This window comes from Bison bison, unplaced genomic scaffold (genome assembly GCF_000754665.1).
Source record: "Bison bison bison isolate TAMUID 2011002044 unplaced genomic scaffold, Bison_UMD1.0 scf7180017864250, whole genome shotgun sequence".
Lineage (NCBI taxonomy): Eukaryota > Metazoa > Chordata > Mammalia > Artiodactyla > Bovidae > Bison > Bison bison.
In genome coordinates this window covers 1,402,665-1,416,236 of record NW_011494822.1, presented here as the reverse complement: position 1 = coordinate 1,416,236, position 13,572 = coordinate 1,402,665, and the positions used below count along the sequence as shown (strand labels likewise).

The 13,572-nt window shown below is 43.8% G+C and overlaps 1 protein-coding gene across 2 annotated transcripts in view; it reads right to left on the bottom strand.

Moving 5' to 3' along the window:
• SEMA5A (sema domain, seven thrombospondin repeats (type 1 and type 1-like), transmembrane domain (TM) and short cytoplasmic domain, (semaphorin) 5A) overlaps positions 1-13,572 on the bottom strand; it is a 559,453-nt gene that overhangs the window by 358,584 nt on the left and 187,297 nt on the right. Inside the window, exons 1-2 of one of the 2 annotated variants that reach the window (XM_010847536.1) lie at positions 12,828-12,909; positions 3,581-3,775 (exon numbers count right to left, since the gene is read on the bottom strand). In XM_010847536.1, the coding sequence (XP_010845838.1) occupies positions 3,581-3,701 (121 nt within the window). In that variant the 5' untranslated portion in view covers positions 3,702-3,775; positions 12,828-12,909. Of the gene's footprint in view, positions 1-3,580; positions 3,776-12,827; positions 12,910-13,572 lie in introns of those variants that run through there. The other variant, XM_010847535.1, reaches the window with a different exon arrangement.

Here is a 13,572-nt window from a genome sequence, read left to right as displayed (position 1 = left end):
AGGTCATCACAAGACACCAGGCTGGGCTCCCTGTTATAATGCAGCTTACCACTACTTACCTATTTCACACATGAGTATACAGGGCTTCCCAGGTGGCACTAGTGGTAAAGAACCTGCCTCCCAATGCAGGAGATGGCAGGCAGGTTCAATCCCTGGGTCAGGAAGGTGCCCTGGAAGAGGGCATAGCAACCTGCTCTTGGTATCCCATGGACATAAGGGCCTGAGGCGGGGGGAGCACTCAGAGTCTGACACGGCTGAAGCAACTTAGCATGCGTGAAGAGTATATATGTCAATGTTGTTTCCTCAATTCTTCCTACCCTCTCTCCCCCACTGTGTCCACAGGTCCTTTTAAAAATGCAGTTTGAAAGTATGCTGACTGCCACTGATGCACTATGCACGCACGTGTACTCAGTAGCTCAGTCACATCTGACTTATTGTGACCCTGTGGACTGTAGTCTCTGCTATGCTTCTCTGTCCGTGGAATTTTCCAGGCAGAATACTGGAGTGGATTGCCATTTCCTCCTCCAGGGGATCTTCCCGACCCAGGGACTGAAGCCATGTCTCTTGCGTTGGTAAGCAGGTTCTTTACCACTGAGCCACCTGGGAAGACTTTGATGAACTCTGGGGTTGTCCCAAAAGCCAAAGCCTAACAGTGTGCTCCACTGGAAAGGTTGGTAGGAAACAAACACTGATACCAAGAGCAAGGAGAATGTAAGATGGCACAACCCTCATGAAAGGGAATCAGGCAAGACCTAGCAAAACCACAGGTGCATTCACCCTTTGACCCAGCAATCCCAATTCCAGGCATCTCTACCAATAGCACACTTGCAAAAAATACCAAAAGACTATTCCAGGAGGTACTGTGCATTGTAACACTATAATGATCACGTCCCCCAGTAAGGAGTTGTTGAATAGACTGGAGCTCATTCCATAGATGAGAGCCATGTGACTATGAGAAGTGACATAAATCCATGTTACTGAGGCATGGACTCCAGGGCATATCCTGATGTGAAAAAATGCTCGATAGAGAGAATTTTTTGTATACATGCTACTTTTTAAGAAAAGAGGGTATGAATATATTTGTACATGTATATGTGTGTGTGTGGAACTTTATTTATATTAAAAAAGAAACAAAAATCATAAACTCTAAGTAAAAGGTGAGCTAAAAGGAGAAAGGAGGAACAAGGTAAGGAAAACAGAGTGAAGTCAGTTTCTCCAAACACCCTCTTTAATTGGGCTTTAAAATATTACAGAATTATGTCAATTTTGAAAAATCTCAAAAACCAAAAGTGAAATTAACTATGTTTCGAGTTGATGGCCCAACCATACAAACTGAAATTCCTTCAATTTCAAAGCAGTAATTTGGCTTCAATTATCTAGTGCAATTCACACCCTGATGACTATAAAAGAAAAATCACACGAAAGGGTTTTCTGTAGTCAACAAGGACTAGAGTTGCACACAGCCATTATTCTGAAACAACTGAGTGTGTATTGCAGGAAAAGACAGAGGAATAATTACACTGACCTGCAGAGACAGGAGTCTGTGCACAGCAGAGAAAGACAGAGACATAGGGTGGAAGAGGTCCAGAAGAGATCCCTAGAGTCCTCGAGATGAACTAGAAGCACCCAGAACCAAAGTGTGCTGTGGAGAACGCTTTCCTTAGCTCTGCACACTGACAAGACCTCACTTTGGCCACTCCTATGCTCCAGTCACATAAAAATGACTGCTTCTCAGGTCAATGGAAGGAAATGGATAAGAGGAGTGAAAGGCACCTTGTTATCCCAGAGAATAACGAAGCCATCAAAGGCCACTCGAGTTGTCTCAGAAAAACTCAGGAGGCAACCTCAGGAGCGTCCCCGCCCCTAAGCTTGAAATGTGATCATTGCACCATCTACAAGAATAAACGCTGCAATTAATTGAAATATATCAAATATTGAAATCCGTATATTAAAAATAACTCTAAAAAAAGCAAACAGAACATTTTATTTGTCCCCTTTGGATAATGTTAGAGAACCAACTAACTGGACTGTATAAAAAATGGCACAGGAAAGAAAAATAAGCATCCACTCTGCCTTTCCTATGTCAGATGCACCCTTAGGAAATTCAAATCGTTAAGGAGTGAAAGTTACTTTATGTACAAGTAACTTAGCCATTAAGTGAAGGAAGAGTAGGAAAAGGTAAGACTCCTAGTTTTGCACCCATGAATGAGTCAGCAGATTTAGATGAATGAATGAATGACCATCAGTGACTGAGTATTTCATAGCCCGGTGAAGGACAGGGCACCATCCATGACACAGTAGAGACAAAAAGCTGCATACCTGAATCCGAGTGGCCTCTCATCATCACTCCTAGTTTAGAGAAGCATTGGGGACAGAAGAACATCTCAATGACACCAATGGGAAGCACTGTGGAAACTCTCCAGGACAGTGAACCTAGGTTTCTTTAAAAATGAACGTGCAAGTGGAGCAACAAAAACAACACAACACAGCGAGAGACGAGGAGACTCGAGAGATACACCAACCAGCCGCAGTGTACGAACGGCATTCCATTCCTGCCTCAACACAACCGTTAACAAAGCAGGGAGCGAGCACTCCTGAGGCCATCAGGGGTCTCACAGCACTCCCGTGACGCTTGCTAGTTTTATGGCGTTGGTTTATGTTTGGGCTTTTGATTGTTCTGGTGTGATAACGGTAGTATGAATTCCTCATCTTTGATATTCAAGAACTGAACTGTCATGACAAAATTATATGATTTCTTGAATTCGTTTCAAAATAATTTGGTGAACGTGGGTGGAGCATGGGTGAGGATTTAAAAGAAAAAAGACGGGCCATGAATGAACAAATCCAAGGGTTGAGTGTTCCTTAGACTTTAGAACAGATTCTAATTTTGTATGTATTTCAAAATTTTTGTGATACACAAGTTACAAAATAGTAAAAAATAAAAAACTAGTGGATGAATTATTAAAATACAATGTCTGATCATACTTGGCTTCATGATATAAGTGTGATTTCCTTGAAGACAGACACAAAGACTAGTTTACTTTTCATCTTGAATGCCGATAAGTGTGGAGGGGTAAAGAACTCTAAAAACTTTTGATGAATTAAATAATAAAAGAACATGTACACATAGTAATCAGTTGACCCTGCAGATCTGTGGAGATATTTGAGACAGCAAAAGAATTCTGTCTGCCATGCAATGCCAGGTAAAGACAAAGGCGTACGCTGTGTGAAAGGACTCGGGCTTTGTTGAGAAATGCTGAAGTGAAGAATTTTTTTGTTTTGCTTGGTATGTTGTTATTTCTATGGGCCACATTTTTCTCCCCTGGTTCACATGCCTAGGGGGCTGACAGCACCTGTCAAGTAAATGTGGCCTCAACGATGGGATTTTCTATCTGTGATAATTCTGAGCTTGAATTCTTCTCAGTTTCAAAATACAAAATATTCGCGATGGGGGATTTCGTATTTTTGCTCTGATTTTAAACTAAAGTCACAGAATAACAGAGTGATAACTGCTGCTATCCTAAGCATGAGACTTGCACTTCAACGGTGCCTTTGCAATGCGAGCGTGCCTGACTCTCACCTTTATAGGAAATGACTGGGTGCTCTGCTCTCTGGCACAGAGACGCATCTGTCTCTAGCTGGGCGAGTCTCCACCACCCCAGGCTTGAGAACAGCCACGCGATGACGCAGGGTCCCTTCATGATGGGCAGGAGACCGTCAGCTCCGGGCACTTGTCTAACCAGAAGCTCGTGGTCCCGTCATGTGTGGAAAGTGCCTAAAACACACAGAAGAGAACAAGTTCATGAACATGGGCTCAGGTTTTCAGTAGTTGGCCTTTTGGTAAAGCCTCAGCACTCTAGTTAAAAAAAGAGAGAGACTTGGAGTACTTAGAAAAACATCCCTTTTTCTGGAAGATATTTCAGAAATGTATATATATATATAAATACACACAGGCTTCCCGGGTGGTGCTAGTGGTAAAGAACCCACCTGTCAAAGCAGGAGACATAAGAGACACGGCTTCCATCCCTGGGTCGGGAAGATCCCCTGGAGAAGGAAATAGCACCCCACTCCAGTATTCTTGCCTGGAGCATCCCATGGACGGAGGTGCCTGGTGGGCTACAGTCCATGGAGTCACAGAGTTGGACACAACTGAAGCGACTTAGCTTCTATATATATATATATCTCTGAATCCAGACCTCTGTTCCTCCCAATGACTTTATGAGATAACCCATCCATTATAAAAGGGAAAATATTCACGCTTAAGCTCTGTCGAGTTGTCATCGTCACCCCTGAACAATGCACTTTAAGACTTTTGATCATCGTTTGGTTTTTCCCTTGGAACACCATTCTTACCTCCCTGTGCAGACACAGACCTGTATGTGGAAGCCCTCTGAATTCCTCCCCTTCCCTTTTCAAAATACAAAAGCCCCTATTAAATAGGGCCATGAGCATTGCCCTTTCCTAATAACCTGATTAACATCATGCCCCCAGCTCTTAAAACGCATCCACAGTGAGTGAGTTTATCCTTTGAAACTTACTGGTGACCTGGCTGCAAACTTTCTGGCTAGCGCTCAAGTGTGAATCAAATAAAACCTAAGCGGAGCACCTACTGGGTGAAATGAAATTACTGCGCTGGGAGCTGAGAGACTTTAAACAGCATGCATAATTTAAAAGATTAATAAGCTTTAAAATAAGATAGGCTTATAAAAATAACGATAATCCAAGCTGTTGGAAAACCATAAAAAGAAGCTGGGGTGCTGTGAGAGTTAGGGGAGAGAGCACGCTGCTATTTAGGGGAATCAAGGATGGGCCCAAGGAGGACTTCATATTTGAGTTTAATTGTAGAGGATAAAGAGGATTTCAACAGACAGAGATTTCCGGAAGTAATCCAGAAGAGGATGAAAAGACGCACTGGATGGGGTAAGAGGAAGGATCAGGCTATACGTGCTGGGAACAGTTTACTATACTTGATCTGGACCCCAGAGGATGTAGAGGGGAGAAGGGAGAAGCAGCTTAGAGAGCAGGTTGGGTTAAGATTTGGAAGGTGAATGATACTAAGTTCTGAGGTCTCTATTTTCATAACAATAACCTACCACAGTATATTAACATTAGAAGTAATGTTAACAAGATCACTCTCTCCAGAGTGCAGACAGGAAATTGGATAAAAAAGAACATAAAAGTGGAGAAGTTAAATTGAAGCTATGGCAATTGTCCAGAAGAGGAATAAGTGGATCTGTGATTTCAGGGGGCTTCAGTGTCAACAGAAATTAAGGCAAACCCAGTAAACACGCCATGTAATGGGTAAGGGGAAGTCCAGAAAATTAAAGATGTCATAGATTCTTCAACCTGCCTCCCACTGAAAGCTGGATCTGCGTCCCTTCCCTGCAACCCTGAATCTGGGTTGGCTCTCTGACTGCTCTGCTTGGCGGAATATAATAGAAGTGATGACACCCCAGCTTCCAAGCTCTCACCCTTAAAGACTGGCAGTTTCCACTTCCTGTCTCTTTGATCACATCCTCTGGGGCACTGAGACATGGGGTCAGAAGTTTAATGCCCCTGAAACCGCCAAGCCAGAGAGACCACATACAGGTCCTCCTAGCATCATCTCCCACATAGTCCGGGTTCCCGGTCAGCCCCACCAAGATGCCTGACACGTGAATGAAACCCACTGAGTGACTCCAGTAAGTATCCCAAGGGCACAGGCATCAGTTAGTGGAGCCTGGCCCAACTTCCTCATAAATGGCCATTGTTCCAATCTGTTAAATGTGGAGGAACAGAAAGCAAAAAGCACAGACGGACTCAAAGGATGTAAGTCCCTTTGAGGACAGTAAGGCCATTTTTTTTTCCAAATATGAAAAACAACAGAAGACGTTTTAGAGGAGGATATGATCATTTGGTTTGGTGCGTGTTGGGTTTAAGATGCTAAGAGAACATTTAAGGAAATGCAGCAGACTGTGGAAAATCCATGGCGGATGCTCAGAAAAGAAAAAAAAAAAAGAATCAGAGACAGCATATAATATTTAGAATGGTTAAAATCATGGGTGTGGTTCAGACTCATGAAACATGAGACAGGGAAAAATTGGCTAAAGAGAAGTATTTATTTAGAAGTTGTTAAAGAAAAGTAACCACACAAAAACAACAGAAGAAACACAGAGCATCTCACAAATATAGCACCACGGGGGCCAAATTAAGCTGCTGGGAGGACAGATATAACACACTTTAAAACCTCATCAGCTGTACCCTGATGAGGCAGAGTGAAGACCGCTGGCTGTATTTAGTCAAAGAACAGTCAGTGGTCAATTTTGGAGTCAGTTTCAGAAAAACAGGAGACAGAATCCATGACGCAAGGAGCCAAGAAGGAAATGGATGAAGCAAAAGAGGGACAGGATATGTGTGGTACCTTGAATGTTAGGTGACCCCAGAAAATTCGATGAAGTCAGATAAGCACTAAGAGATCAAAGTTCTGAAAATTTTAGGATACAGAAAAAAATTATCATTAAGTATGTCTCCTTTTCTGAGGAGTGGGGAGTGGAGACGAGAATGCAGATTTTAGAGGGAGAGGTAGTATAAGACCCAGAAAAACAGGTGACAAAGGACTAAGGTTCCAGAAGAGGAGGTGCTTGTGAAAAAGAAGAAAAGGGTTTCATCTTTAAAAACAGGGTGTGTTCATGAATATATGGTAAGGGACTGTACAGTCCATGGGATTCTCCAGGCCAGAATACTGGAGTGAGTAGCCATTACCTTCTCCAGCGGATCTTCCCAACCCAGCGATTGAACCCAGATCTCCTGCACTGCAAGTGAATTCTTTACCAGCTGAGCCACAGGGGAAGCCAAAGAATACTGGAGTGGGTAGCCTGTCCCTTCTCCAGGGGATCTTCCAAACCCAGGGATCGAACCCAGGTCTCCCACATTGCAGGCAGATTCTTTACCAGTTAAGCCATCAGGGGAGCAAAGAGAGGGTGGTTATGAAAGGAAGAAAGGGGCTTCATCTTTAAAAAGGGGGTGTGTTCATAAATATACAGTAAGATATCAAGATAGTGATGAGACAGAGATGATATCTCAATATATGAGATATAAAGATGGAGAAAGCATGAAGTGGAGGGTACGTCGTCTTTCACAGTCTCCACCTTCTGATTCCTGTTGACTCAATGTTCCCGGGGTTAGAAATGTGCAAATTAGACAGAGAAACAGATGAAGGGGCTGCAAATCATGAAGAGGCAAGAGAATGGTGTCCATGGGAGGGAGAGTCTGTGAGCAAGAAAGGTGGAGGAAGGAATGCAGAGAAAAACTGGGGTCCAGAGGCACCTCCATCCAGTGGGGCCATGGCCCCTGCCCAGAGACAGCACATTGTCACGGACAATGGAGTCCCAGTCACTGAGGAGTGGGGTGCAGAGATGAGAATGTAGATTCAAGAAGGAGAGGTAGAATAAGACCCAGAAAAACAGAGGTGCCAAAGGATTATGGTTCCAGTAGAGAGGGTGGTTCCAAGAAGGCAATGGCACCCCACTCCAGTACTCTTGCCTGGAAAATCCCATGGACGGAGGAGCCTGGTGGGCTGCAGTCCATGGAGTCGCGAAGAGTCGGACATGACTGAGCGACTTCCCTTTCACTTTTCACGTTCATGCATTGGAGAAGGAAATGGCAACCCACTCCGGTGTTCTTGCCTGGAGAATCCCAGGGACGGGGGATCCTGGTGGGCTGCCGTCTATGGGGTCGCACAGAGTCAGACTCAACTGAAGCGACTTAGCAGCAGCAGCAGCAGAAAAGGTGGTTATGAAAAGAATCAAAGGGATTATAAAATTAAAAGCATGGTTATAGTGGATTATAAAATTAAAAGTATGATTAATTTCACCCTTGGAAGTGGGGTCACAGTCTGCAAAACTGGAGACTCCTCTAGAATGCCAGCTTAGAGGTGAATACAGGGACCCACAGGGAATCCTGGGGTCCCTGTGACCTGAGGCTTATGACGTTTCACCAAATGACGTATCTTAATAGGAGTTTGGGATTAACACAAAGGCACTATTATATATAAAACAGATAATCAAAAAGGACCTGCTTACTGTACAGCACAGCAAACTCTACTCGATATTCTGTAATAACTTACATGGGAAAATAATCTGAAAAAGAATGAATGTATGTATATCTAGAAATAAATTACTGTGTTATGCACATGAAACTAACACAACATTATAAATCCATCCTTTGCTGTTGTTTGTTTAGTCACTAGGTTGTGTCAGACTCTTTTGCAACCCCACGGACTAGCCCTCCAGGCTCCTCTGTCCAAGGAATTCTCCAGGCAAGAATACTGGAGTGGGTTGCCATTTCCTTCTTCAGAGCATCTTTCCAACCAGGGATCGAACCCACGTCACCTGCATTGGCAGGCAGATTCTTTACCCAACTCTACTCCAATACAAAATAAGAAATTAAATTTTTAAAAAGAATAACACCTGTCAGAGGTGTTCGGGTGTAATTCTGTTCTGTTCAGAGCAAGGAGATGCAGAGCACCCTCACCAACCCTCTCGGGAAAGGTTGCAGCTAGATTATCACTGCCCCACATCAAAAAAAAATGGTGATGATTAAAAAAATATATAGGAAAGCTAATGAAAGTAACACTGTAGCTCAACAAGCGCTAGCTGGCTTTGTGACAGGCAGGACAGCAAGCACTGACATCCACGCCCAGCACCCACCAGGCGCCCAGAGCTGTATTTCGGACACACCAACTCCCTCTGAACAGCATCCATCACGGAGATGGATGGGAACACGGCCACCTCGACCTCTGAGACTGAGCTCACGTCCCCTTAAGGCTAAAAGCAAATTCTTTCTCTTGCAGATCGCTTTTCGTGTGTCAGATCCAAGGCAACCCAGAACCCACTCTGTTATGTGGAACAAGCCACACAGACAACCGCCAACTGCGACTGTCTCACGTTCACGACAGCCATGCATTCCTGTCTCAGTCCTGACGTCGCTGCCTCCCGAAGGAAAGGTGAAGAAAAGTAACACAAATGCCCGATCTGTCCCCTCCCTGGGATTTTGGAAGTGATGATTAGAGAAGGAAATGCCGTGTCAAGTGAAAAGAGCAGTTAAAATGGGAGAGACCCGTGGTTTGATGGGGAGGAGATGAAATTACAGGTTTGCCGTGTTAGGCTAAGGGAAGCACATTTAATGAGAACAGGTGATTTTTAGAAGTTTATAATTTTCAGACTATAACATGTTACCTTTTTTTCCCTAAAATAAAGGCACTATAAACAGTCATCCTGGTAAGGTGCCAGGGAGGGACATGCAGAGTCGTCATTTAGATCAGGGTTTTCTGAGCATCCTACCATCAAAACTAACTCCTTGAATGGCCTTTTACTCTAAGTGGGCTCAGATATAAACATCAGGTCCTTCCATCCTGGACTTTTGCTTCTTAGTGGACTACCATGGGGTGGGGAGAAGCATCTTTATGTCAGCAAGTTCAGTGCTCCTTCTCGGACATACTGATATTTAGATCCAGGCAGTTCTTTGTTCTGGGAGCTGTTCTGTGCATTTGGCACCACCCCGGCCTCTCTCTACCCACTACCACCCAGTAACCAGTAGTGTCCCACTCACTGTCTGTGCCATTGAAAATTGCCTCCAGACTTTATCAAATTGTCCTGGTTGATAATCTCTGATTTGAATGTGTCAAAACACCTCTCCCTCTTTAGAAATAAAAGAATCTATCATCACTTGAAAGAGGCTCTGTGGGAGAGGGAGAGGGTGGGGAGATTTGGGAGAATGGCATTGAAACATGTATAATATCATGTATGAAATGAAAAAAAAAAAAGAAAGATTACTTCAAAATATGCTTATAAAATCATCCAAGTGAATTTGTATTGAATCATTTCCGGAAAATTTCAAGAAAAATGAAAGTCACTTTAAATATAACTATTTAGCTCCATTGGGGAAATACATGAGGAAAGAATTTTCAAAGGATCAATTTCAGGAAAAGTTGTTCGAATTCCATCCTATTATCTCTGGAAAATTAAAAGTATGTTTGGTGAGTTGACACTAAGCAAGTGATTTTGTCAATAGGAAGATTTATTACAGAGAGCCTGTTTGGGCTGTGCAATCAAATCATTTTCGTTGCAGCTTCTTCAAAATGCCTCAAGCCTTCTTTTCAGTTTCCTGATGCGGGAGGGAGGAGCCCTCTATAAGCTCGATCTAAAGAAGCAAAACTCTGTATATGTGTGTTTGTGCAATAAATAACATTTCCCATTCACACCCACACTGCAAATGAATAGGCTTTGGGGAACAGAAAATAACTGTTGCTTTTAGTTAAAAAAAAAAAAAATTACCGCTGTCAGAAGAAAAATCAAAAGAATGAAAGCTACACAAGAAGTTTTGCTTTGGGAACAAAAGTCTCACTAGTTATTAGTAAAAACAGATCCAAAATAAGCTTCATGTACCTCTTTTCAGCAGCGGCTGGTTTTCTTCTGAGTCTTAGGTTAGAAGTAGCCAGGTTCACTGGTGTTGAGAACCTGTAGAAACCCTGCCAGCCCAGCTCCTACCTGATGGCTTCAGGACCACCATCTCTGAGAAGATGAAGCCAGGTGAGAGAACTGACGAATGAGAGGCTTGGAGAGGACCAGCAGGCTGAGCTCCACCCTCGCAGGAGCACAACGACCCTTGGGAAGACGCTCTGCATGTGCATCTTAATTGTAAAAAGTTATGGTCTTTGGTACCATCGGAAACATGACAGCGTTTGGAAGACGGGGATGGCCAGCCCTTCCGAAAGGTCTGTGTTACCCTCATCTTTCCAAGCATCTCGTGGCCCTCTCCATGGGATCAGGTGAGCCGCTCCCCCAGGGACTAAAGCCCCAGCCCAAAGCAAAAGCAGCAGAACCACTGAAGAAACCAGCCTACCCTTGGAACAGACCACAGAGCCTTACACCTGCACACCCTGGCACAGCCAAACGTGGCATCCTGGAGGCTGTTGCACCATCAGCAGCTGCCAGGTAAACAGCCCAGCCCCACTGAAACCCTCGCAAGATCTTCCCGCTGCTTTCCCAAGACAACCCCTTGCCCTTTCACCAATGACGCATCTCCTCCCAATTCCACCGCCACCGCTGGCAGCACCAAGGCTTCCCTTTGGCCCCTCCAGCAACCCAGCCACGGTCCTTCCGGTAAGCCTTGCACAAGCATCTGCATATCCACTGATGCCTCGGCCCCACATGTGTCCTGAGGCTCCCACTACCCACGGTCAGGGCTGGCCTCCACCTTCTGTACACACAGCAGCCGCCTACTCCGGCCAAGGTGGCAGATCCCCTGCGGTAAACCCTGATGAATCATGAACAGTCTCTACCTCCTCATCAAGGGGTCTATGGAAAGTCATAACCTTCTAGGTTTCTAAATTTTGACTTCTCTCTTTTTTTATCACAAACAAGCTATGGGCTGAGCACATAGTGACAGCCCCAAGTTAGACGTTCCAACAAGCTGAACTGGCTGTCTGAATGAATCAGAAACCACATAACTGATGTCTTATTTAGCATGGAGAGCTCACCCACCCCTCGCCACAGAGCAAGCACCCTCATCAGGCAGTTTATTCAGTCCCTTGGCACACGGGATATGGGAAGTGTCTCAAAAACTCATGAATTTGAGAGATGGAAGGGACACTTGAAGTCATCTCATCACTTTGCAGCAGAGAAAGCAAAAGCTCAGATGGACTGAACAGATCTTACAGGTTAAGGTAAGAAGGAGCAAACAGGGGCAGGCCACGTTCAATAGGAGCAAAACCCCCTGGCCCTTTGCCTGGTGCCCTTACCTTCCTGCTCACACTGGGGAGACCACACACAGGGCCACAAGTTCAAATGACTCAAATCACACCCAGAAACACAGTTCTGTCTCGAGACTAAAGCATAACAGATGAACCCATGGTCTGGAAACAGGGGTCGTCACTAATCCAGCCAGTCATTGAAGGATGACACCTGTGGGCAAGGGAGAGCCCGGTGACACAGGCGCAAAGTGAAGAGAGCACAGTCCGGGCACTTCCAGCTCACAGGTGTGAGTAATCAAGCGACTCAAAATCCACCTTTTGATAAATACCCAGTTATCCTAGAAGTAAGAGCAAATCTTATGAGCCACAGGAAAAGGAGGAATCCCTCTGAATGGAAGAAGAAGCTGTGACTTCTAAAGGGTTCAAGTTCAAGAAGGGGGAATAAAGGTCAGGGGCCATCCAAGCCCATGGGGTGTATTCAGGGCTGGAAGGAACCTGTTGAATGAATTTGGGGTCTTTCCTCATAACATCAGACATTCTAGGTACTGAGGAGGAAATGCCATTAAGTGAAGAAGTAATAAAACAATAAACTTAATGCAAAGTGTCCAAGAAAATAGATTCCTCTGTTCTTCTCCAAAAACAATAACCAAACATTGTATTCTTTGGGAAATAAAGCAAAATTAAAGTTTTCTTATTACGGTACTGAGTCTATAAAGGAAATAAGGATGTTCACCAGGCATATTGCATCTTCAATTTTTAGGTACATTTTTATAAAAATTGAATCCTCTTTACATTGTTTTAACCCATGTACCATGACTGCCAAATTTCAGCCAAAAGTGTTGTACACAAATGAATTAGTGCAACATTTTTAGGAATGTCTTAATGAAAACCCTGACCGCCCTCAAATACGGAACCCCTTCTGCATGGCACCTTCAGGTAGCTGAGCAAGAAACTGACTTTCTTACTCACAGATTTTCACCATATCTGAGATGAGATGGAATTTTATGGCTGTATAAAATGACCTCATGGTATAAAATGGGGAAAAGCAAACATTAAACTATTTTATACATTTCAATAATGGTTCAGCTCCACTGACCTTATTTTATATCTCTCTTCAAAGGGAATTGTTATTAGACTTTTGCCTTTTTCTCCTTGTTTAGTTCCAGATTGCCTGGAGGGATCATAAAAATAAATGAAGTCCATTAGATAAAATTATTATTTACACAAAGGCAATATTAATTTTATCTGTCAGCAGGTTTTAAAACTAAGTGAACGTTCATTCAATGTACTTCTGTGCTAGCTACACCAACAGGAACTCTTTCTAAAAAAGAAAAAAAAAAAAGTAATGGTCCCACAAGACAACGTAACTATTAATATATTTACAATTACTAAGGGATTTATCCAGAGAAGTTCCCTCAAGGCAGGAAACTCTTATGGGCAGAACAAAATAATCACGTTATAAATGACTCTCGTAGTGTGACAATTACTATTCATAGCCCCTGTTCATTTTTAGGTAAGATAGGCAGGAGGCGGAGTGCCACTTTGTCTCTTGTCAACCAGAAGGTGCGATGTCGATGGTGACATGCAAAGCACGCAACAGTGGCAGGAAGAAAAGAATGCTCTCCAACATCTCTACTCTGCTCAGCATCACTGACCACCTTGTGATTGCCAAGGCTGATGAGCTTATGCCATGGGCATCTATCACCATAGCAACTGTGCTCATGACCTCTGCTCTTAAATGTCTCCCCAAACCCTCTCCTCCCTGGCTTCCCTAACCATGCCAATCTCCCAGTGCTCTACTGCATTCAGAACCCTTATTCCCCACTCTTCCCTTTAAATGA